Source organism: Sinocyclocheilus grahami, unplaced genomic scaffold, assembly GCF_001515645.1.
Source record: "Sinocyclocheilus grahami isolate Dianchi unplaced genomic scaffold, SAMN03320097.WGS_v1.1 scaffold4.1, whole genome shotgun sequence".
NCBI classification, from domain to species: domain Eukaryota; kingdom Metazoa; phylum Chordata; class Actinopteri; order Cypriniformes; family Cyprinidae; genus Sinocyclocheilus; species Sinocyclocheilus grahami.
This window is the reverse complement of record NW_015505183.1, coordinates 243,005-268,991: the sequence shown is the minus strand read 5'-3', so window position 1 is coordinate 268,991 and position 25,987 is coordinate 243,005. Positions and strand designations below refer to the sequence as shown.

At 38.8% G+C, this 25,987-nt stretch overlaps 1 protein-coding gene across 1 annotated transcript in view; it reads right to left on the bottom strand.

The window, feature by feature from the left end:
• The window catches only part of LOC107583304 (Usher syndrome 2A (autosomal recessive, mild)), a 227,522-nt gene that overhangs the window by 96,931 nt on the left and 104,604 nt on the right, over nucleotides 1–25,987 (bottom strand). Inside the window, exons 34-39 of the mRNA XM_016269485.1 lie at nucleotides 23,556–23,718; nucleotides 22,349–22,496; nucleotides 20,163–20,314; nucleotides 18,540–18,786; nucleotides 2,630–2,777; nucleotides 813–955 (exon numbers count right to left, since the gene is read on the bottom strand). Of these exons, the coding sequence (XP_016124971.1) occupies nucleotides 813–955; nucleotides 2,630–2,777; nucleotides 18,540–18,786; nucleotides 20,163–20,314; nucleotides 22,349–22,496; nucleotides 23,556–23,718 (1,001 nt within the window). The remainder of the gene's footprint in view (nucleotides 1–812; nucleotides 956–2,629; nucleotides 2,778–18,539; nucleotides 18,787–20,162; nucleotides 20,315–22,348; nucleotides 22,497–23,555; nucleotides 23,719–25,987) is intronic.

Sequence of the window (25,987 nt, the reverse complement as noted above, 5' to 3'; positions counted from 1 at the left end):
AATATATAATTAAAAACATCAGAGTTGCTAAAACGAACATAACTAAGCAAAAGCTGTTTTCATTCAATCCTATTTAAACTACATATTATCAATGGTTCAACAATGCAGCTAATGCAGAGATTCTTAAAGGCATGACAATTTATGACATCCTCTTAAGTGAAGAATACAACCTATGAACGGATATGCTAAACATCCATAAAGAATACTAATTACAAGTTGCAAGATAAAATATACCGACACATGGTGCAAAACAAGTAGACCAAAGCAGCAAGACAAGAAACTAAACAAAAAGTCTCAATGAGGCTGTGAATGTTACTCAGCTCACGTAGTTCTGCTCTCAGACAGAGGGAAAACTCTTCCCAAAAGCAGAAGTTGTGAAGTGCTGCAGGGCATTGTGGGGAGGGGGATGTCTCTAAGCATGATAATGAAGAGGTGATGGTCCATAATACAGTGCAATCTGAGTGTATGCAAATACTGGGTCAGTAATTATAATGTATGTGCTAATAGGCTGAAGTATAATTCATTTATAACTTAGCAGAGAGTGTCTGTTATGATCCTTAATATGATTCTATTACAGTAATCAGTCCAAAATGACACCGGCAAGGTCATGTGGAAGAGGCATACCTTTAACTAGCAATCTCTGTCCACTGGCTCTCTCTCTCTCTCTCTCTCCCTCAACACCTGCTTTTCTCTGTGGGACAAGCCTCACAGAGGAACTGCCTGACTTGTGGTTAAACACAACACACTCTTTGTGTACTTAATGATTTTCTGTTGTGTTTGTGGGCATTGTGTGTGTCAGCTTTGGAACTCACTGTCTTGTGCAGTAAAAAAAGAGACCCATGGGCTGCTGGTTTCTCCATGGTTGTTGGACACCAGCAGTCTGAAGTGATACTCGGTAAAGGGTTCAAGGTCCTTAACCATGTGACTAAATACAGTCGTCTCATCGTCCATTAACCTAAAGATAGAAATAAATGTACATGTGAATTACACAGAACACATTACAGTACACATTACATAGTACATTAGATGTGTTTACATTTTTAATAACAGCCAATACAATTTATTATGAAGCAAAAAACCAAAGTCCTAATCATGACCAAACCAAGTCCTAATAATGAGAAATAAAGTTGCAATTGTGCAATTAACACTACGGCCCAAAATGTTTAAAAAAAAAAAAAAAGAAGTATCTTATGCCAAGGCTGCATTAATTTGATCAAAAATACAGTAAAAACAGTAATAGTGTGAAATATTATTATAATTTAAAATAACTAAATCAATTCTAAATAATTCCAATATGCTGATTTGTGCTCAAGAAACATTTCTTATTATCAGTGTTGAAAACAGTTTTGCTGCTTTAACATTTCTTTCGGAAGCGTGATACACTGTTACAGGATTCTTTGATGAATAGAAACACAATAATTCAAAAGAACAGTATTGATTTCAAATACAAATGTTGTAACATTTTAATTTAAAGGGCCCTCTAAAAAATTTATAAAAATAAAACGTTAACACTTTAGTTTATGTACCAATTTTCACTATTAACTAGTTGCTTATTAGCATGTACATTACTAGCATATTGGCTGTTTATTAGTACTTAAAAATAACATTCTGCATGACCATATTCCACATCCCTTAATCCTACCCAATACCTAAACTTAACAACTTACCTTACAAACAATTAATAAGCGGTGATTAGGAGTTTATTGAGGCAAAAGTTGAAGTTAATAGTTAGTTAATAGTGAGAATTGGTCCCTAAACTAAAGTGTGTCCAAAAAACATTTTAGCCTGTATTTGTTGATAAAGACTGCATTTTAAATGTTTATATTAGCTAAAGCTAATTTTGTCAACTCTTAGTAGTACACAAGCTTATAGATTCTGACCTAACACATCTTTTCCGTTAAGTGCTTTGCAAATCAAATCAAAAGTGAGCTTAGGATTGAATGCTCTCATCAACTTCTATGGTTAGAATATGACATTATTCTGGTGAAAATGCAAGTGGATATTTGTATTGAATCGAAATGAAAAATAGATATAATCACGCTGCATTAAATGGCTTACAAGTCCTGCTGATTGGAACAAATCTTTGCTGGTTTTTAAACAGCATCAACTTCCACAGAGCCCCACGATCAAATTTACCATGGAGTATAATAAATAAATCACATGAACAATGAAATACATTTCAAAAGAATCCCAGGAAATGAGGGTGATATATAATACATGCGCCTAGTCATTTATTTATTACAACAGAATGAGAATTCCCCTATTTCTGATTAAATTGCAATTTGTTGTCAGGGAGCATGTAATGCATACATATTAGATAAAACATTTTTTTCTTTTTACAGAAGCAGATTTTTTTATAAGGACAGCCCTGGTCTAGGCCTACTATTTGATATTCCTGTACATCTGCTCTACAACAGTCTAACCACTACTTTCTTCTCTTTAGATCAAATACTCAGATGTATCCTGTTCTCCAGATTCACTGCCTTTTGTATTTTCAGTACAAAAGAACTATTGTTCACTGATGATTGCATGTTTGCAGTAGTAGTGGTGACCTACATGTGTTTGTAGTGTGGAAAAGTGCATGTGTACACTGTAAAAGGTCTTAATGGCTTTGTTGCTCTAAGCTTACTGGTGAACTTGTGGGGAAGCTGAAGTCCTCATCTGGAGCCGGTAGCGCAAAGGTCCTGGAGCGTTGTGACGGGCTGGAGCAGCCCAGGCCACCTGCAGCGAGGTGGGGGTTACAGCTGCCAGCCTGGGGGGCATGAGGCCATCTGGAGCTGTATGTGGAGAGGATGCAGAGGTGAAGTGGAGCGGAGAAAAGACCTGCACTGTGCAGCATATGCTAAGGAACATGGGTAGAAACACTGTTGGGGATGGGAGCGTTTTAGGGCTGAGATACTTTGAAAAAGCCCAGCTTACTGTATATAGTACATCACATAATGGACAATAAGCACTCACAATGGCACAACCTACTGTATGTCCTGACAAGTTCTCCAGAAGGCTTTTAAAGGATTTTCTTTTTCAAATATTCCTCTTTTGTTTTAAAGATTTAACATTCTGCTGGTGAGGAATGATGTAGCCATCTTTAATATGTGCATATCACAGATTAGAGAGAAAGAGAGAGAGAGGATAGAGAATTCCTCAGTTTTTAAAGAGAGAGTAACGAGACGGGTGAAGAATGTGAATGGCACTTGTATAATGGTGCGGTCAGCTCTCTGTGCCTCTGATTTAGAAGGACTTCCTGGCCTCTTCTAAGCCTCCTCGCCTCGCTTCTAGTCCAATGCACCATCAACCCCGCAGACAATGCCGCGGCTTCTATTTACTGCGACAGTCATCCGCTCTCAACACAATCTCACTGGTCAGGGCTTACTTACACACATACCCATATGCACACATATTCAAATAATTTCTGTGAGTTTCACAATATAAGTACTTTACATCAAGTATTAATATTCAATTGTTCTATATGAAAAATGTTTACATCACAAAATTGACGGTCAAATATAATATAATATAATACAATATAATATTTAGTTTTAAATGTTATACAAAAATCATAAAAGTAATAATAAATAATAATAAGTAATACGTAAGTGCAATGTGGATCTCATGATTTGCTCATTTCTATCAACAATACATTGAGACTATATTACAAAATTGCCTGGAAGCACATGAAAACATCTCACCCATCAAGAAAGAAAACATCTTGATTCTGCGTCTTGTCTCAGTGCTTAGTGACAATTCCAGGCAAAAATAATCTATTCTGAGGAGCAATCTAGTCAGCATCAGCTTCAATAATACAGCACTCCAATGCTCCAAGTGAAGTCCTTTCCCTAAGTGAAGTCTCATTCTCAATCAACCCTCCTCTTGTCCAGCCACAAGAACTCAATAACTGTTGATTACTTAAGTCATTTTGGCTGCGCTGAAATAGAATCACCTCGATAGAATACAAATTAGAATTGAATACGCCTGTGATGGTCGAAGCACTAATAAAAAACAAACAAACAAAACAAAAGGTTCTGAGAGCGAGACTGAATTCCTGGTTCCGTGGTCTCTGGTGTACAGAGAACAGACTAAATGAGATCAACTCATTGACATTATGGCAAGAAAAAAAGATGTTAATACGTTGATTGATGAGTGATGGAACTGCCAATTATGTCAATAAAGAGTATGGATATGCCAAGCTGTTGTGGGACTTTCAAAGCTTGACGTACCCATGCGTCATTTAGGAGGACAGGGTGACAGTCTGATTGAACGGTGAAGGAAGAGACGATCCGGACGTCGGAACCCAACGCTACATAGGCTGGCATACAGGAACAGGGATGTGGCACGTGCTCAGCAGGGGTCAGTCTCATCACTCAAGTCAGCGCTCCAAAATTAGTTTTACTGCCAAGCTGCAATTTTTATAATGTCCATGCGGCTTTTATTAGGCAAGAAAAAGCTCGGCAGAGGGACGCTGCTGCTTTGAGAAGAGTGGATAGGGCTTTGCTGGACGGACTCGGGGATAAAAGCCATTTCACTCTTTTCCTCCATGTGCCTTTGCTGCTATGGCTTTTGGGCAGGAATAAACAGCGCAAAGCCCAGCCAACCAGTCATAAACATAATGATGATGATGAGCATATGGTCTGGACCATGTCCCTACAGACTGCCGCAGCTCAGAGATGCCAATCCTACTTCATACATTTTGGACCTGAACACCAACACACACAGCACCGATGGTGTAACACTGACTGAAGAGGTGGGCATATTGTGAATTTATCAAGAGACCACCAACTGCACACAAATATTCGGTAAACGGTGACAAAAATTCATATTTGTTCAGTTCTATCTCATGTAAAGCATACTTCTGTATAAAAAGCTTTCTGTAGATACAGTACCATATCATAGGCCTACAGGATATGTTATAACACAAAGCACTGTCACAATGCACTGTCAGGGTTAGAAAGTTTCTTGCTGGCATGGCACAGAAATACTTTACTAAAAAAAAAAAGAGCAGGTTCTAATGTTAAAATATAAACAATTAAGTTGATTACTTATTATCATTCAAAAATATTACTTTACAAAATAATACTGAAGACTGGAGTAATGGCTGCTGAAAATCCAGCTTTGCATCACAGGAATAAACTGCATTTTAAAGGGGACCTATTATACCCCTTTTTACAATATGTAATATAAGTCTCTTGTGTCCCCAGAATGTGTCTGTGAAGTTTCAGCACAAAATACCCAATCTAAGATCTTTTATTACACCATATCAAATTTTGCCCTCCTTGGGTGTGAGCAAAAACACGCTGTTTTCTTGTGCCTTTAAAGGGGTCATATGATGTTGCTAATAAGAAAATTATTTTGTGTATTTGGTGTAATGAAATGTGTTTATGCGGTTTAAGGTTCAAAAAACACAATAATGTAACAGTGCGGCCATACTGTACATTATCGTTTCTCCTCTATGCCCCGCCTTCCTGAAATGCATCATTTTTACAAAGCTCATCGGTCTGAAAAGCGAGTTGTGCTCTGATTGGCCAGCTATCCAGTGCATTGTGATTGGCTGAATACCTCAAGCGTGTGACGGAAATGTTATGCCCCTTTCCATACTGTGATGCCCTGTCCGGCCGGAGCGACGAGACAAAAACATTAAATCCTATTATAAACGAGGCATTTGTTGCATCCAGTGGGGACATAATTACGGATTATAATGACTTATACTGTCTTTTTACGCGTTGTGTTGCATCGCGCCGCATAAACATAAAACCATGTCTGCATTTGTGATCGGAGAAATGACAAACAACAAGTGCTACTCTACACCATTTAAAACTCGCGTTTGAATCGTCAGTGGCAAATTCTTTAAATATAAAAAACGTACTTACAATCTGTGAGTTGGAACAGCCGGGATTGTAGTCTACTCTACCAGGATCAGGAAACAGTCCTCCATAAAATACGCTGGACACATCTGAATATTTGGGTTGAACTGTTCTGGAACAGTGTTGTAAATACAACTTCACCACTGATTTCTAGTCTTGTCCTCTTTTGGAAGGCCAAACAAAGTAGTTTCACTTTCACAACGAAACACACGGTGGGCTAGAGTGAGCGGCGGGCTTGAGAACAGTGCGGCCGGCGGATTCGACGAAGGAGCGTCCAGCGGGCTTGCGGCAACCACATGTGACGACCCCGGGCTGGACTCCGCTTCATCCACAGTGAAAGCCGATCCGGCGATCCACAGCACGAAGTTGATGTATTTCCTCAGCGACCAGCACGGATCAGCTCCAGGCATGATGAAGCGGATATCGTCCTCTTCTGGAAGGCCAAACAAAGTAGTTTCACAACGAAACACACAGTGCCTTCACAACATGGGTGGCGGCGGCAACAACAATACTACAGCGAGAATAAAAGTTACGCCTTCTTTCTTTGCATGAACATTTGGGCGGCATTATGCAAATCTTCCCACATTGTGACGTAGACATATGGGGGCGTGTTAGAACGAGCCGTTTTAGGTAGGCGTGGTTGACTCTTAACTTTTATAAAGAATATCTCTTTGGATTTGAGACTTTAGTCTTTGCAACTTTACAGATCTTCTTTATGCACCAAGATCTTGTAACACTCCAAAGAGAAAAGAAAAATTTAAATCATATCATATGACCCAAATGCAAATGAGCTGCTGCTTTCTTCTGGAAAGAGGGCGGAGCCTTTACAGATAGTCCATCAACAACAAAACCGGAGAACCTCACACAGCCAAAATGTCAAAAATGATTTATGAAATATGCAGACAGTGATTGTTCTCCGTGGCTCAGATGCCGAGAGTCTTTGGAGCCTCACAGTTGTACATCCAAAAACAACATTTGTAATGTTTATGTGGCACAGACAATATTTACCATAAATAGATGCTATAGCGACGATATAAACATGGCGGACTATGTGTTCAATCAGGGTGGGGTCAATATGAATAGGGCAGATCGTCACCAGTCATTGGCGGGGCTTATCAGGAATCAGGGGAAATCAGAAACTGCGTAATTTCAGATACTGCTTCTGATTTATGGGGATTATTTAAAAAAAAAGGAGTGGGTGGATTTTTACCATTATAGGCTGTTTATTTACACACACTGTGGACACACATCAGTGTTCAAACACCATGCAAAAGTGAATTTTGTACAATAGGTCCCCTTTAAAATATATTAAAACAGTCATATTATATTGAAATAACATTTTACAATTTTACAGTTGCAGACTTCGGTAACACTATTTTAAGGTCCAATTCTCACTGTTAACAAGCTGCTTATTAGCCTGCATATTACTAACATATTGGCTGTTTATTAGTACTTATAAAGCACATAGTAATGCCTTATTCTGCATGACCATATTTTAGATCCCTTAATCCTAACTCCATACCTAAATTTAACAACTAACTTACTATGTATTATACAGAATTATTATTATTATTATGACAGAGTTATGTGCCCTCTAGAAGCTTGCGTTCTGCAAGTGAACGGCACATTATAGTGCCATCCCAAAGAAGCACAAAATCACTTTCACAGACTTTTACATTAACTGGTCCCTCCTGGTAGAATGACCAGCTCAACTCAATCCGAGCAGCTGTGTCCTTAGCCATATTCAAGAAACGGCTAAAAACACATCTCTTCCATCTTCATTTGACCCTCTAAATCTAGCACTCTCTACTCTATTTCTATTCTTACAACTTGTCTTCTTTAAAAAAAAAAAAGTTTTGACACTAGCATTCTCTATTCTTTTGACTTGTTTTTTTTTTTTTTTAATAAAAAAAGACCCTCTAACACTAGCGTTCCCGTATTCTTTTTCTATTCTATCTACTTGTTTTTCTTTTTATTATTATTATATACAGTATAAACCTTGCTACGTGTACTGCGGCAAACCGAGACTTGTCACAGCACTTACGTATTATTGCCCTTTTTTTGGTTTTGATTGGTTCTTTTGTCCTCATTTGTAACTCACTTTGGATAAAAGCGTCTGCTAGATGACTAAATGTAAATGTTACTATCAATAAGCAGCAAATTACGAGTTTATTAAGGGAAAACTCTTAATTAATAGGGAATACGTGTTCCCTATTCACAAGTGTTACCCATACTTATTTAAAAAAATTATAATCTTAAAGTCTACAAACTTTTGAATGGCAAATATATATTATAAAGTTATCCACATTAACCTAATTATTATAAAATGAGTATCATAAATATATGACATTTAATTAACAATGACTAATTTAACAGGCCAGCAACTGTTTAAAAAAAATTAACACTGGTACTGTAAATAAGTGTATAAATGAACAAAAAGCACAAGAGTTGCAGAACAAATTCTGAAATGTTTTTCCAGCTGCCATGGTTACGTACTATTACTTATTTTTTGGGTGAGCATAGAAAAAAATCCTGTAAAAAAAAAAAAATACTGTACCAAAAACACAGGTGTTAACCTGCATGTTCTGCACACTGCGGAATGAACAATATGTTCAAAGCATTTGATTTCTTCCCTAAAGTTTGTAGAGAGAGAGAAAAATAGAGAGAGACAGTGAAAAGGAGAGGCTAATGAGAGTAAGACACCCCATTGACAAAAGAGTTAATTCCTCACAGCCTTATTTCATCAAACAGTCAGTATGAAGCTTCCTTTGTTTCACCTCCCTCCTTCCTCAGGTATATCAAAAGTGTCACTAATCATTTTAAACTATGCACTTTTATGTTTCGTCTGTATCCTAAGCCTTCTACTCCGTCTGTTCTTTGATATAACAAGGACAGTTTGAGACAAGTCTTCAGTTCAGCTAAGACAAACCAAAAGATCTACTGAAAGAAGTAGAGGGAAACGTGTGGTATTTAAAATTTATACTTCTTGTGTCTTTGTGTTGAACTTGAACAATTTCGCAGAACTTTAACTTGGGTGTGCAGCTGTTTTTTAACAGGGCCATAGGAGAGCGATTGGTCTGTATTTAAAGGCTGGGCATTAACATGGAGTGGCGTTTACAGGTCAGCTTCATCATCTAAGAACATGCAAGGCCATGTCCCATCCCCCCCGAATCAATCCTCAATCCATACACACTCCTCTGGGAATGAGCGTTCCGTTCACATCCGTGAGAGATGAGACAACGGTGGAGCTCTGGGGTTTCAAATGCTGATGTTTGTTCACGAAACGTGTCCCAGCAACTTCATTTTCTTTTCCCTATAGGAAAATGATCTTCCTTTCAGGTACAGACAGAATGATAATAGTCACAGAACGTTTAAACAAATCAAAGGTAGTTATCAGGTCAAAAGACATGTCTCGCCGTTCTCTTTGATCAAAAAAGATGTGTGTGTGTGTGTGTGTGTGTGGATGCATAGGTCCTGGGGAATTTATAGTCATCTGGCCAAAAAACAAAACAAAAAAAATGGGTCTGGTCATATTACTTTTACATATGAGTCAAATGAGATATAAGTGATTGTCTAACGATTCCTCAGCTAAAACAAGTATGTGAGAGTGGTATCAAGAGCTGGGATAGAAAGATCTAAAATAGCAATAAGAAAGCTTTGAAATAATAAATAAATAAATAAATAAACAGTTCAGACATTTAGCCATTGTGTTTGCTTAAAAAAACATTTAAAATTAAAGTTAGACTTTATCCTTTTCCTTTTTTTTAATCCAAGATTTTTTTATCCTTACCTTTTGAAGTGTATTTTTATTCATTTTTATGACATTGAATAAAATATATTTAATGTAAATGGTTGTCTCTCATTGGCTTATGTTCAGAAATGTTTACCGAACACATTATCAGTACACACATTAATTCTTCAAAATTTAATTGCAATCATATTAAGAAAATACTTCATAAGAAAATACTGCATACTAAATTATAGTATTTTTAATAAGTGTTATTCAAGAATTTTTTCAAAGACTAAATAAAATTGACATTTATATATTTGTAAATAAGACATTGTTGTTATGTTGCGTCTGGTTATGACATGCAGTAAGAGAGTAAGAAGGAGAGAAACAAGAAAGGGACATATCAAAAATGAATTATAAAGATGTACAGTTTGCACTGAATATCCACCCTCATCTGAAGAAACACTGGTCCACTGACCCCTCTTTTCCAACCATTCCTTCCCACTGAACACAATGGGGGGTTTGGAAGGCAGAAATCAGTAAATTGTCTTTTTTGTAATCTCCTCCATGGTAATTTACCCTTCCCTTAAACACATATAACCCAGAGCGTGTCACATGCTTCCCAACAGCCATTCTCTGTATAAATCAGCTTAATAAGTTCCCACACCATTAAGTAAAAGGAAGGATGGACCAAGGCCTATTTAACCAATGAGTTGTTACCTTTCATTTGCCTGAGAAGGTCATAAAAAAAGAACATTCTGGAGCCATAAGAGTCATAATTAAAATCAACAACAATTTAACAGTGGGAAAGTGTGGCTTCTTAGTGTGGCAATAAACTTATAGTGGCTACTCTTGTGTGCATACGCTCTTATCTGCCATTGCCATAGACAGGAAATGGCATGTCTTTAGATCACCAGCAGCGAGCATTGTTCTCTGTCAGCCAGCAGATGTCCAATGTCTCCCCGCTGGCCCCGTACAAGGCAGTGTTACGGGGCCCAGAAGATTCAGCCTGATCAAACAGCTCACTCTCCACCCATGTGGAGGCATGTGATTAAACATTAGTGCAGAGAGCCTGTAGCTCTGCGTCAGATATGATGAGCCAGGGCTGAAGTTTACAGGCTGTCTGTTAATGAAGAACATGGCAATATTATGGAAATAGAGCGCTTCGAAATTGTATATGTGTAAAAAATACACATTTTACTTATGAAGATTAGTTTTGGAAGGGAAAAAAATCTATATCAGGTGATTGCCATTCATGATAATTTTGGTTTGTGTACAAAATATCAGTGAGCTACTGCATATTGATTTACAACTAACTGCGCTAATCATATTCTTGTCAGCTTTCTGGCAGATGTTGATGTTTCAGCCAGTTGACCTTATGAGATTTCTGAGGATCACTTAGATTTCATAACTTCCAACCTATTCCTATTTCATAATCTAATAATTGTATTTGTTTCACCTAAAAAAAGTCCACATTTCTAAAGACATGGTGCACTATTTGTCACATACTGTAGATACATTAAGCCGTGCTTATTCAAATGACACAGGTTCAAGTCTGGCTTGCAACATGGCCTGATTTAATTTCTGCTTTCTCTTCCTAAGGATTTCTAGCCATGTCCATCTTTACAATTTATATTCAATAAAGCAAGCACCCCTTCTACCCCAAATAAATGAAATAATTAATAAAAAAAACAATAAAAACAGATTATTAATTTTTCATAATAATTAATTAGATAGCTACTTTTAAGTCTGGCTGGGCTGCACACTACCTCAGATTGGCCTGCAAGCTGAGAAGATCCATAGCAAACCACTGGTATATTAAGTTACAGATTCAGCAGTATACTCAATGATACAATGAAAGAAAACAACGGGGAAGGCAATGGTTACTTATTCATGAGCAGCAGAAGCAGACAAAGCAAGGCCTGTGTCCATCAAAGTTGTCACCTATTTAAGCATAATACACAGTTTCCTCAAAAAGTAGCATGTTTGAAAATGTCTTCATACTTTATGTGCCATTAACCAATCAAGTTATTGTATCTATATCAGTATTTTGTTCACAGAGTTTAATTAATTTTGCCTGATCATTAAACACTGCATTAATAATTTACTGCTTGTCATTCATTTATTAATGATAATTACTACTAATGATTATTAAGAAAAAAATATTTAGAGCTGCATCTGCATTTAATCAGAGACTATATAAGGTGGAGAGAAATAAATGGGATAAACTGTACATACAGTAATTTTGGAAAAAAAACTGTGGTGGTAAATATAAGACCAGGCTTTCCGTTAAAAGAGCCAATCATTTTTTTGACTGAGTTCGTTTGCTCTAAAATGCAAATTAGCTGGATAAATTCTGAAAAATGCAAGGTTTAAGCATGACTAGACTTTAAGAATAAAATTTTGTTACCACAGATGTCTTGATGATTTGAAATACGTTATCAAAACGGATAGGGCAATTTCAAATTTTCCTTATTCAAGCAGATAGGAACTATACATGTATGCCTATTGAGTACCTAAAAAAAATAATTTGGTGCCTAGTGATGTTACCACAATGGCCACCATATGAAGTATAATTTTCCTTAATGTTGAAACTATTAATTTCATAACACAAGAACTAAAAAAAGAAAGAAAAAAAACTAAGAAAAAAAAAACAGAAAATCATATCGAAAAGCACAATTGTCTTAATCAGTTCTAAGCCACAATGAAACTGAAGAGTTTAAATTAAAATTTTATTTTAAAAGAAATTTAATTTAATAGAAATAATCATAATAATAATAATACATTAACCTTCAACCCATGAGTATCCACAGCAAACAACTGGTGTATCAAGTTACATATTCAGCAGTATGTAAGTCAATGACACAAAGAAAAAAAAACGACAGCTGAACGGCAAATCTCTGACAAATTTGATTCTTATTTATCCATACGAGCAGCAGAAGTGTATACACAGTAAGGCCTGCGTCCATCAAAGCGGTCGGCTGATTGCTTTGCAAGCGATCTCCCGCAAATATTAACGATCAGGTGAGCTCAGCTTAATTAGATGCTGACGGAGTAATATGGCAGCCTGTGAATCAACCTCTGTTTCTGTATTTTCTTTTTTTTACAAACAAGCACATTATGGGTTATAATTTGCTGATAGTGGATGATTATGCGGTATAAAAATGTCAATGTATTCATTTAAGTAGGCTATAGTGAAACACACACTGTAACATGCACACACAGGTCTGTTGGCAGGATTAAATGTGTAGAATCTGTAAGCTGTACAGATGAACTCTTGATTAATGGAGAGAGACAATCTATTCTATTGGCCTGGTAGACAAAAAGAAGTGCTGACACATAGAGGTGCAGGTCAGTCATTTCATCTGAGACTGGCTGGACTTTGACCAGGAATACATAGAGTTTTGGATGCCTACCAGCAGGATATGTGAAAGAAAGAATGGGGGACACAGGGTTCAGCATTACACTCAATTCACTCACATACTGACAGTATATGAATGCAAATTGAATCTTAAAAATAGATAAAAAACCAGCCCTATGGGGCTATAAAGGAAAAAGGTTGAGTTGGATGTATGTATATGCACACACACACACACACACACACATATATATATATATATATACATATATCAACACTCCATTTATTTGATAAAAAAGACAGTAATATTGTGAAATATTACTACAATTCAAAATAACTAAATTTTATTTTATGTTAAAATGTCATTTATTCCTGTGATAGGAAAACGTCTCCAGGTTACGTATGTAACCATGGTTCCCCGAAGAGAATGAGACGCTGCATCGAAACGCTACGGGAACGCCTCCAGCGTGACCACGCTCTGAATCACATGTGTAATCAGTCCAATGGATGGGCGAGACATCATGGGCGGGGTGACGTAGCGACCAGGAAGCATAAAAGCACGTGCGGTGAAACCGGCGTCAGCTTCTAGGAGTGAAGCAAGCGCTGGCAGGGATGCCGGAAGTATGGCCCTGAGACGCAGCGTCTCGTTCCCTTCGGGGAACCATGGTTACATACGTAACCTGGAGACGTTCCCCTTCAGGAACTCGAGCTGCGTCGAAACGCTACGGGAACGAGAATGCCCACGCCGCCAGACTTGCAAATCCCTGCCTAGTGTGGAAGAGCAGAACTGAGGCGAGAGAAAAGGGAGCCAGGAATGGCTAAAGTAGGCAGGGCCCGCCGTCCCAAAGGCCAACTTCTGGAGGAGTGAGCCTTGACCCCCGAAGGAGAGGGGAGATCAGAGGGCTCAAGGCTATGGAATAGCATCCTGATCCACCACTTAGCATACGTTTCTCTGGCCGGAGGCCTTGACCTCAGCGCACCGCGGAGGAAACGTGTAAGAAGAGGGTGTCTTCCCACTGAATGGCCAACGAGAGGGGCGTGTTAGGCCGCAATGGCCGCCACAAAGACCTCTAGGGTGGAGTGGGTCAACCCTGCAGATAAACAGGCCTGCAGGAACTCCAGAACTGTACCAAACGGGCAGTTAGCTGGGTCGAGCTGGCGGTTTCCGCACCAAGAAGTACAGTTTCCTCATAGAGGGCACTCTGGATGGAGGATGGTCTCAACAACCTCGGTTGAGAGACCAGAAGCTATGAGTTGTGCCTCCTCAGAGGCCACACCCACAGCTTCCACAGCTCCAGGCGCACCCTCCGCCTGTGAGAGGAGATCTCTCCTGGTGGGAATCTCCCATGGAGCGCCGTCGGGGAGAAGAATCAGGTCCGAGAACCATACTCGGCCCGGCCAGAACGGGGCTACTCGCAGTCGACTGACCTCGTTCCAGCGCACTCTCTCCAGAACTCCCGGGAGCAGAACAATCGGGGGAAAGGTGTACAGACGAAGCCTCGGCCACATCTGTACCATGGCATCCAGCCCCAGTGGAGCTGGATGAGTCAGAGAGAGAACCAGAGGGGACCGTGCAATATCATCTGAGTCGCAAACAAGTCCACCTGAGCCTGGCCAAAGACTCTCCAAGTCTTCTTCACCCCTCGGGGTGAGGCATCTATTCCCCGGGCCTCGGCCCCTGCCTCGACAGGATGTTTGCCCCCACATATATAAAAGACCACTACTGTGTTGTCAGTGCGCACCAACACTCAGTTGAACGATGGCGCCGACGCTGATGGCTGCCTCCGTGGCATGCTCCGCAGTTGTTTTTATGTTTTTGTTAGTTTGTCCTGTCTTTAGTTATATCCCTGCAATCAGTTTCACCAGAGACGAATTGCTGGACATTCGGAAGTACACACCACCCGATATTTCACCAGTTTTCGACTATTCTGATGTTTTGCTGGACATTGTAGTCGGCGGAGCTACTGTGCTGATCAAGCGCTTCAGGACACGCAAACGGGGGAAGTGAGCCAGCGCGCTCGTCAAGCTCAGACAGCGCGGATTCAGAATTTTTATTCCTTATGTACTTGTTCTATTTTTATTTTTATTATCTGTGTTTTTTGTTCTGTCACTGTCATTCTGTTACACTGTGGAAGCTTCTGTCATGAAAACAAATTCCTCGTATGTGTAAACATACCTGGCAATAAAGCTCATTTTGATTCTGATTCTGATAGCGATCTCTTAGGCCTGGGAGGAAGTGTTTCAAAGCTAGAAACACGGCCAGCATCGCCAGTCAACTTATGCGCCACCTGAGATGGCGGCCGCTCGACCGGTGAAAGATGCATCCGTCACTAGCATATGCGGTGACCAGGAGCTCCCAGCACCAGGCCCTGACATAAGAACCAAAGTTTCCTTCACATGTCTAAGGCACGTAGGTACCGCCACGTGACCTTGAGCATGCGAAGCGGGTTTCCCCTCAGGGAGAACCCCTTGGTCTTAATCCACCACTGTAGGGGTCCTCATGTACAGCAGGCCAAATGTAACCACATTGGATGTGGCTGCCATCAGACCCAGCAGTCTGGAACTGCTTGACAGTGAGTGACCGGTCTTCTCTCACTTTCGCGACGAGGATCGACTCGATCCGAGCAGGAGACATACGTGCCTACATTGTGGTCGAATCCCACACCACACCCAGATAAGTGGTTCTCTGTACTGGAGAAAGCACACTTTTCTTGGTGTTACGTCTTAACCCCAGCTCTTTCGTGTGAGCGAGAATGACATCTCGATGTCGAACTGCCATGTGCTCTGATTGAGCTAATATCAACCAATCGTCGATGTGGTTGAGTTGTGAAAGTGTGGGGTGAGAGTGCAAAGCCAAAGGAAGAACCAGTATTGGTAGGCTTTTGCCCCCAAAAGCAAACCTCAGGAACGTCCTATGATGAGGAAGGATGCCCTTCATCCTTCCTCGGAATGGTGAAGTACCGGCTATAGGACCCGGACACTGCTGAGCGAGGAGGGACCACCTCGATGGCCTCCTTCCTCAGAGAGTGTCTACTTCTGTTTTATTACCAGAGCCTGCTCGGGACCCACCAGGGTGGGAAAGGCCCCATTGAATTGAGGCGGAGGAGAACCGAACTGGATTCTGTGGCCTCTCACTAGAGTGTGCAGGACCTACTGACACGTTTGGCAGTAGTTTTCATGCTGCCAAATAGTCTACTAAGGGAATCAGTCTCTCTATGACTAAGACTATCCAGCGAGAATGACGGTCCGCAGAACTGCCTTCCGCTAGAAGCCTTCGGCCTGGGAGCACCAATCTGACTCTAGACTCTGCGGAGTACGAGAAGTGAGGCCTCCAGAATGAGGGGCTGGAACACGGTAGGTTCTCACTCGAGAAAATGTATTTATTTATTTTATCCCAAGTGCCCCTGTATATCTAACTTCTCATCGTCAGATAAAAACTTAATTTTATTCATCGGAATTAAATGCAGTCAGACAACCAGAGGAGTAAATACGGTCTGGTGAGTAAGATTCACATCAAAAACCGAATGATGTAATATAAGCGTTGCCTCGGCAGCGCGCGAGCAACTCAGTCACACAAACAACATCAATCTATCAGATCAAAACCGATCTAGGGAACACGGGTGGAGATAGGACGAGCCGTCTCCAACCCATCCACCAGATCATGTGCGATCCTCGCAATCTCAGTCGCCGCCGTGCCTCAGCAGCAGCGGGACCGCAATCGCAAGATCACAGGCACGGACACACTCCTCGGAGCGTGCCCGGCGAGAGCGGAGCGCTTAACAGTGGGAAAAGCACAATCCGCCCCCCGAGAGCTCCGCTCCCCATTAATATCAGGCATAATATGCTTGTGTAACTGATGCTTGTGCAACTGGCGAGCTCTTTAACGCCCTCCATATCAATCTTCTCGGAGAAAGACAGGTGGAGCATCACGCCCTCTCCCCAGGGGGGGGAAGTACCGCAGCGCGGGCTTTCGAAACCCCGAGAGCGGGCGCCGGATCTGGTGGTTAAGGAAGTAGATGGGGACGCGCCCGTCTACATTCCCTCCACCGAATCCATATGCGAAACCCACAAGCACAGCCGCCGCTCCACCTCGGCGAAAGCGGGCCGGCACCACGAGGAATGCTAGTGAAGGCTCTCTTCTCAAAGAGAGCTCTCTGAGAGCGAAGCAAGGCAGTAACAAACGCTACCAAATGTGTCGTCAGCTCCTTTTTTTTCGAGAGCTGACTCTGCGTGCTTGCTCCCAAGCAGGTAACAAACAAACTGTTTGTATCCCCACCTGTAAAGTAACGCGGGCAGGGAGGAACACGCAGACTGAATGCTGCCTGCTCTCGCCTTAGGTGTCTGGTTTTGTCTTGAGATTTCGAGACAGACAACACTAAATAAGACTCACAAACAGATATCAGACTGACACACACAGAGCGCTTGCTGAATGACAGAAAGCTGACGCCGGTTTCACCGCACGTGCTTTTATGCTTCCTGGTCGGTACGTCACCCCGCCCGTGACGTCTCGCCCATCCATTGGACTGATTACACATGTGATTCAGAGCGTGATCACGCTGGAGGCGTTCCCGTAGCATTTCGATGCAGCTCGAGTTCCTGAAGGGGAACTGAATTTTCAAACATTACTCCAGTCTTCAGTGTCACATGATCCTTTCTGATATCCTGAGATTTCGTGCTCACGAAATATTCCTTATTAATATCAGTAGAAAACAGTTGTTCTGCTTAATATTTTGTATAAACCATGATTCATTGTTCAGGATTATTTAAAGAATAAAAAGTTCAAAAGAACAGAATTTAGTTGAAAAAGAAATTATATGTAAATGTCTTTACTGACACTTTTGATCAATTTAATGCAAACAGTATTACAGTAAACAGAAAAACAGTATTAAATTATTTTAAACACACACACACATCTTGCTGACCCCAAACTTTTGAACATTAATGCACATTTATGGCCTTTTGCCACTTTAACTTGATTTGGAAATGTTGCTGGATTCAAACTCACGATACTTGCATGTGCACCACAGCTCAATATGCACTAACCATTAGATAACAGCCCCAGTAAAGCTATATATCCAATGGCATAGACATTATGAATGCATGTTCAGTATGTACTGTACAATGTGACTGCACACTTGTAATGTGCTTGACAAGCATTTGCATCTGCATTTCAGTACCTTTATAGAACCTAAATGATTCATGAGCTTGACAGATTCACATAGAGAATGTGTGTTTGCACCCCTCACCCTCTCATTACGGCAAACATTTATCCTCTAAACAGTGTAAGGGAAGCTCCAGCAAAGATCAGGGCTGCAAGCAGAGGGAGATTCCTTTTGTGGGTGCCATTACGCTTTTAAACAAACCTGTCCGCTCTCAACCCGTGAAGAATGAGATGAGAAGAGCGTGTGATGAGCACTGGTGTCCTCCTGTAGCCCTTTTGGCCCACGATAGCACCCGGCAGCCAGCTTGAGCAAAATGGAGGCCGACAACAATTAATTTAAGCCCATTACCCCGCAAGCAGGGTGTGCTAAGGTTCGCTGACCTTTCAGCATTTTTGTTTGTAAACAAACAAAGGGAAAACAGTAGAAGTCAATACAAGGAGCAGAGGCAGCATGCAGGGAAGCAATGTTGCGTTTACTTGAAGGAACTGAGGGAGGATGTGGAGGTGTGAAGGGAGCAGTTAAGTTTGATTTACCTGGCCCGGTGAAGAGGACTGTGTAGGTCAGATTTCCGTTGGGTTTAGCTGGGGCCTCCCACTTGGCTCGCACTGAATGTGGAGTCTCACTGAGGACATCCAGGGTCATGTGACCAGCGGGAGGCATCTCTAAAGTCCTGCCTTCCACCTGACAACAGAAAGAAAGATAATGTCCGCTTAAAACTAGAAGTAAGCATTTAGTTCTACTTAAAGTCAACATGTAAAGTCTAAAGTATTCAAGGATTTTTCAAGTATTTCGATAATTTGTATTGTCATTCCAAAACATGGCACATGAGATGGAACGAAATTAAGCACTGAGGTCTGGTTAAACCCACTCATACATAAATACACATGCGATAACCAGTCATACACACACATATAAACACTAGAAACTGAAATGTAGCAGCATAGCAATATAAATTACGAACATGGCAAATTTAGTACAAGTATTATATCTATGAAATTTATTATTATAAAGTGACCCTATTTACTTTCTATTTATAAGTGCATGTTAGTCCAAAAATAGTTTGTCTTTGTTCAATCAAATTTTAATAATTTGATCTCTGTATGAAATAATTTTGCTTTTCTACTTACGTTACAGTAGGCCATGCAAAACAAAACAAAACAAAAAAGAACAGAACAAAAAACTGTAGCAAAATTGGTTTTGTTAAATATTGCAATTTATGTTAAAAATTACATTACTGTAGTAGAATAAACCGTTCAAAGGTTTGGGGTCAGTAACATTTTTTGCTGTTGTTGTTTTAAATTAAATTAATTTTATTCAGCAAAGATACATTAAATTTATTAAAAATGACAGCAAAGACTTTCACATTGTTATAAAAATCGTAAATAATTTTTTTATTAAACTTTCTATTTATCAAAGAATCCTGAAAAAATAGAAAAAGGTTATTTTAAATTGTAATATTTTACGATTGTGACCATATAATACTGTTTTACTATACATTTGATCTAAATGCAGCCTTAACGCGCAAAAGAGACATTTCAAAAATATTTTTAAAAATCTTGACTCAACTTTTAAATGGTATTGTAGGTTGTAAGTCGCAATTCACATTGTCTGAACAGAAATTTCTTAAACTCACTTAAAAGCCATAATTTGAGACTGCACGAAGAGGCATTATTTGAATTTTTTTTTAAAACTCACAGGAGTTAAAAATAAATAAATAAAAATTCTCGGCCTGCACTATTTTCCCCACCATCTGTCCACTAAATGATCAGATACTTCGTCGCCCGACACCACAGCCACTCAACCTCTCGCTGCTTGCTCCAACTTTTGCTGTGTCTGCAGAACTGGCCATTTGACTAAATATTGCACACATATTGGAAAAATGCCCAAATATGGCCCATCAAAGCAGTAACCAGCCCAGAGTGGCATTTATACCAAATGTCAAGCGTGAGCAGAAGGTGCTTTATTGAACAGAGTGAATCGATCACCTTTATGATGTTGAGCTGCCATCTGACACGCAGAGGAGGCATTAACATAATGTAAATGTGGTGGACTCTCACCAGGGGCCCCAGAGCGCAGCCCTGAGCCGTGCAGGCCTGCACACGGAAGCTGTGGAGGCTCCATGGGGACAGATCACCGACCTCGAAACCCATAAGAGACGAATTCTGCACCAGCGTGCCATCCATCCAAAGACCATAGCTGCTAATCACACCTGTGTGGAGGAAATTAATACACATTTAGCAAATGGGCAAGAGCTATGTGATAGCGTACGTGGAAATACAGGTTGTGCTTGACGTGTAAACCTCTCGTATATTCAAGAATGCAATAGATGTCTCTACAGTACCAAAATAATTGTTGACTACAGTCAACATTTCAAACAAACATCGTCTTTAAGGACATGACCTAAACATCAACCAAAATAAGATAAAAAGAAATGCATTAATGCCTGAAAATCAACAAGAACATGCAGCATTCACTGTAGTTCTGCTATGAAGGCTAAAATTGCCCCTCCATCACAAACCCTTTTTCCAATACACATTTTTATACCCAAACACTGTTTGCTCCACTGATTTCCTCACATGCCCTGATGTAAACTGGCCATTTTGTTTAAAGCCCTCTGTTAAAGCCGACCATTAGGGAAAGAGTGCTGTAAAACATGTAAACACACCCGTATACTGCTCCTGCTCTCTTTATAGCTGCTCACGGGACACACCCCTCAAGATGGACTGGTCAGCTAAAAGGTTCAAGAAGGACAACTGAGCTTGGCCCAGTGCACAAAGAAATAATATGAACAATTATACTGAGCTTTAACAAACTCGTATATATAAAAAAATACTTAATGTTTGTGCATTTTTATTGTGCACTTATTTAAAATTTAATTTGTAACAGTTCTATAATAATACACTGAGTAGGTCTTGAGACGCAAAATACATTAAATAATAAAAGCTATATATTTTCTATAATCAATGCAAAGGGAGATTTCATACATATTTTTCAGATTGTGTGTTTATCACACATTAACTCTGTTTTTAAAAATAAGATGGCATTAAAATGTTTATTTTAACATTTAGCATTTAACATTTACACAAGATCAAGTTTTTATTTTAAAGATTAATTTTTTAATTCAGTATTTGAAAATGTGGAAAAATTTAACCATTCCTCAAAATATACAATATTTTAATAAATAATTTAACTTAATAATAATCTGTAGTTTTAATAAATTGTGTGCAATTTAATCATGTTTCATATATATATATATATATATATATATATATATATATATATATATATATATATAAATAAATATAAAATATAAAATCATGTAAAATATATCATATAGCTTTGTAAAATAATATATATAATATACTGTTTATTACAATATTTATCATTTATTGTACAATTTATTTGGACTCAATTTGATTAAAATTATAGTTTATATCCACACAAAATTATAATTTATATCTGCACAAGATTAAAAGGAAGAATTCATAATTTTCACCACACAATTCCTGAAAAAGTTTATATATCATATTAGAATATCTCACACCATATTAGAGGTCCTTTAACAATCTTAACCCACCCTTCACCTCAAAAATCTGCAAAATATTGTAATGAATTATTTAATAGATTAAATGAATAAAAAAATTTATGTCCTTTCACTATCAAAAAAATTTAATATACAGTATATATATATATATATATATATATATATATATGTATTTAAATAAAATATTTAGTTCACTAAACGATAATTAATTTCATATTTTCTGTACCATGTAATTTTTTTCTTTATATAAAACAATATAATTTATATAAATACTTATAAACACATACATACTTAATAGATATAAATACAATAGATGTTAATTTCATGGGAATTAACATTCACCAAAATGCAAAAAGTGTAGGATTGAATTCCAGAAGCACTTCTCCTAATCTGCATCTGCTCTCAAATGTGTCCCCCAGCCGGTGCTCAGGCTGAGTGAATGAACCTGCTGCTGCGCTAAAGCTGCAGTTCACAGCATCAGTCAAAAGGGAGCACTTTTCATCCACTTAAAACGCAGCACCCTCTTTTCCTCTGTCTCACTCTCTCGCGCGCTCCCAGTCGCACTGCCACACAAAGTGCTCCTCTTTTCCTGTCCCCTTCTCTGTGCTAACCCATCATTAAACATGAAGCACCCTTAACTAAACGGCCATTTGGAATATGAATTCACCTTTGCCGGGCACTAGTTTTAACCCCACTCACCGTTGGGCTTGCGAGGGGGGGTCCAGGACACATTGAGGGAATATGGGGAGAGTGACAGGATGTTGGGGGCAGGCACTTCCTCTGGTGAACTCTCTTCAGTGTGGGCAACGCTGGGGTTACTGAGGGTGCATCCACCTCCCGTGCAAGCCTGCAGGTCAAAAGACAAACTTTAAGTGGCATCAGCTATACATAAAACAAACATGCTTTAAAAAGATTTCAAATGAAAACAGCTCCACAACTGTTCAACATATTCCTTCTTTATACATGTATTTAAAAAAAAAAACATTTAGTTAATTAGATGAATTAGAATATTGTAGTACTCTCAGCACATTTTATCAAGGGAATTCAGAGATATTCCCTTAACCTATAAGCCCTAAAGATGTGAAAAAAGTCAGCAGATCCAGTCAAAATATTACATAAATACAATCAAAATGTATTTTTATATTCTCTAATAATTTAAATGAATATTACATTTACAAAGTTCACCTGTTGATATGCTGTCTGCTCCAAATCAGTGTAAATAATATAAGCAACAGGCAGTAAGAACCTTTAAAGTCTGTATGCTGATGTTAACACATTTGACCATGTTCAAATCAAGTTAAAATGGGCAGCATAACAAATATAAAAAAGCAATCTTTCCAAAAATGAGTACAGAAAATATGAAAAACGTTAGCAGATTACATCTGGTCTGGTGTATAAATAATACACAAATAATTATATAGAAAAATATAGCAGAACCACACTGAACTACAGTATAAAATGATAATAATCATTAAAAGAAAAGAAAATCAAATTATAATAAAAAAGTTGGTGCTCTGTAATATTTAATTGATTAGAAGTTTCTTAAATTGGCATACAAATAATACAAACTTTTTCTAAATGATTTTTATATTCTGTTAAAATTTATATAATACAAGTTTCTAAACACAATTAATAAATGAATAAAAAAGCAATACCAAATTAAAATGAAACTCTGACAGGCAAGCTGTTGTAAGATCTGAATCAGAGTCATGAAGGTTTGTGTGCTGATGTGACACACAAGTTCATTTTGCACTATATTCAATATGACTATTTTAAAAAGCCACATTTTAATAAATTTACTAAGGACAAAATGAACTGAAAGTCACAGTGATATGATATTCTGCATACTGAGCCCTCCTTTACTCATTTAGGTGTGTGTAAGGTGAAACAGTGAGCAAGAACGCACTGCTATCTGAAACAGGTAGCTTGATCCAGGGATGAGGTTCCGCACTGTATAATCCTCAAAAAGCTCAGAGCTGTTATAGACGACGACCGGCTCTTCTCCTAAGGCAGACTGGTACAGCGTATAGAACTCCAGCAGGCCGTTCACCTCCATTGGAGCAGCCCACCTGAAGAACACCAGAGACAAAACACTGAGTCTGATATCCTGTCACATGACCCCTGTACTTCCCCTGTGAGAGCTGCATGCACGCCCAGCAGCAGCAGCAGTAGGAAAAACCAGTAGACCACCCAGAACCTGGACAGAGTCTAATAAGCCTGATCATGATAACTCTGTCCGAGGATGTGCGGACAGAAATAGCCTGGTGGGTGAGCGTCTCACTCTCTAGCTTGACTTTCTAAGGCTAAATTTAGAACAGAGGACACTGCTATCTACTGAGGGATCTATCTGAAAGACAGGATCACACAGGACAACTGAGAGGAGAAAAGAAAAACTTAAAGAGAAAGAGTTCTTCATCTTTGTGTACGTTTTGTTGTTCATTAAACATATTTTGGCTGTTTGATTGTTTTTGACTTTCATGCAGTGTTTCAGATCCATTTTCTGATTTGGTGATTATTAAAGTACAATTTTGTAAATATTCTTCTATTAGGTAACAGGGCTGACAAATTTCTTAGCCCTGTGAAAGGTCATGAAACTGTTCAGTAGCCTCTATAGATATTTCTACAAAAATCTATTTTTCAATGAGCACTGGTTTACTTTATAAAATCAAGGTAACAATGTTGACATTTTAAGACTGTCCTCTATTGACACTCTTAAAGCATACAGTGATAAACGAGACTTTTTTCCACTTCTGGAAAAATTGAATGCGTCTTTTTTCATTTTGGTTTTATATCATTTCTTTTACTTTATATTACTTTAAAGTGGGAAAATTATGTAAAAGGTAGTAGGTTGGCAACAACCTATGGACAGCTTCAAGTTTTTAAATAACACACTGTCAACTAAAATCGAAACAAACAGAGAAAAATAAAGACAATGTACTAGCATTTTATTCCTATATATTTCACATTAATTCATATATAAATAGAAATTAGAAACACAAGACAAGGACAGACCTAAGGGGGGGGGGGACCACAAAGACTAAATACATTTACGTTACTTGATTTGTATCGGTGTTTTTAGTAAAATGCCTATATTAGCATAGTAAAAGTGTGCATAAACTGTACAAGTATTTATTGTTAAGATAAGATTTTTTCACATATATATGGGGAGCACAAATTGCACCCATTTTGTAAAATGACCCTTATATCTCTGTCAGAATTGTCCCTGTTGAAGGTAATGGTGTCAAGCCTGAGACAGAGCTTAAATCATCTTTGTTCTTTTAAGAGGGAAATAGGACAGTAACCTCCTGTGTGATGAGAGGAATCGTCAAGCGTCTAAGTACAATGAGTTTGGCCTAATGTTTCTCTGACCCTCTTTGTTTCCTTAATTTAGTACAAAGCTCACAAGGGCCTCCTGGTCCACACGGAGCAAACACACCCGCAGGTGACCTTATTCATTATTGTGATTAATTTAGTTTAGGCATAAATTAAATTGCATTTTCAATGGCAAACGACAATGGCCATTAAGACGTTTCATTGCATAATTAATAAGCAGTTGGTTATAGTATTAATAATGACATTTTAATCAATTATAATACTTGAACAAAGAAAACATTATTTTTGCAAGACGTGGGTATATTGCAAATTGTGGGTATATTGTGAAAATTACACGGTGTCTGTATATTATCAAAAATTTTAATAATAGTAATTATAATAATAATTTTTACCTGACACTTCGGTATATTATTGCTCATTATTTATTTACATTGTTTTAACATTGCATACAAGCACTATATACAATATATAAATATCCACATTCTGACAAATGTTCTTTTTATATAAATCTGAAATAATTTTGCCATTCAGTTATTAAAGCAACACGAAGACACTGCACTATAAGCGGCATAATTTTGGTTTGAAAACAAACTCTCAGAACCACAAACATTTGCAAATGTTGAAACTCTTGTTTTGAACATCACTGTAAAGTTGGTGAGAAGTAAACGTCGTACTGCGAGCATTTTTCTCATTTATTCAAGGTGCCGTATACCTTCAGCGTGTTTCTGCTGATATTCTGTTTGTGCATATCCTGCAGTCCGGGGTCTCGCAACCTTTCTCACAGGCAACTCGCAACACAACAAAAGAGTATTGAACACATATGATCCTTCACCCTCTCCTATTACGATTCTGCTAACAAGGCAATACCTTTCAAAGGCACTGTATCTACAATTAGACCCTGAGAGAAAAAAAAGAGAGAGGGAGAGAGATATCATCTATAATGTCAAATTACAATGCTGCCTTTCTCCCCCCCCCCCCCCCCCCCCTCTTCCTTCTCTTCCGTTT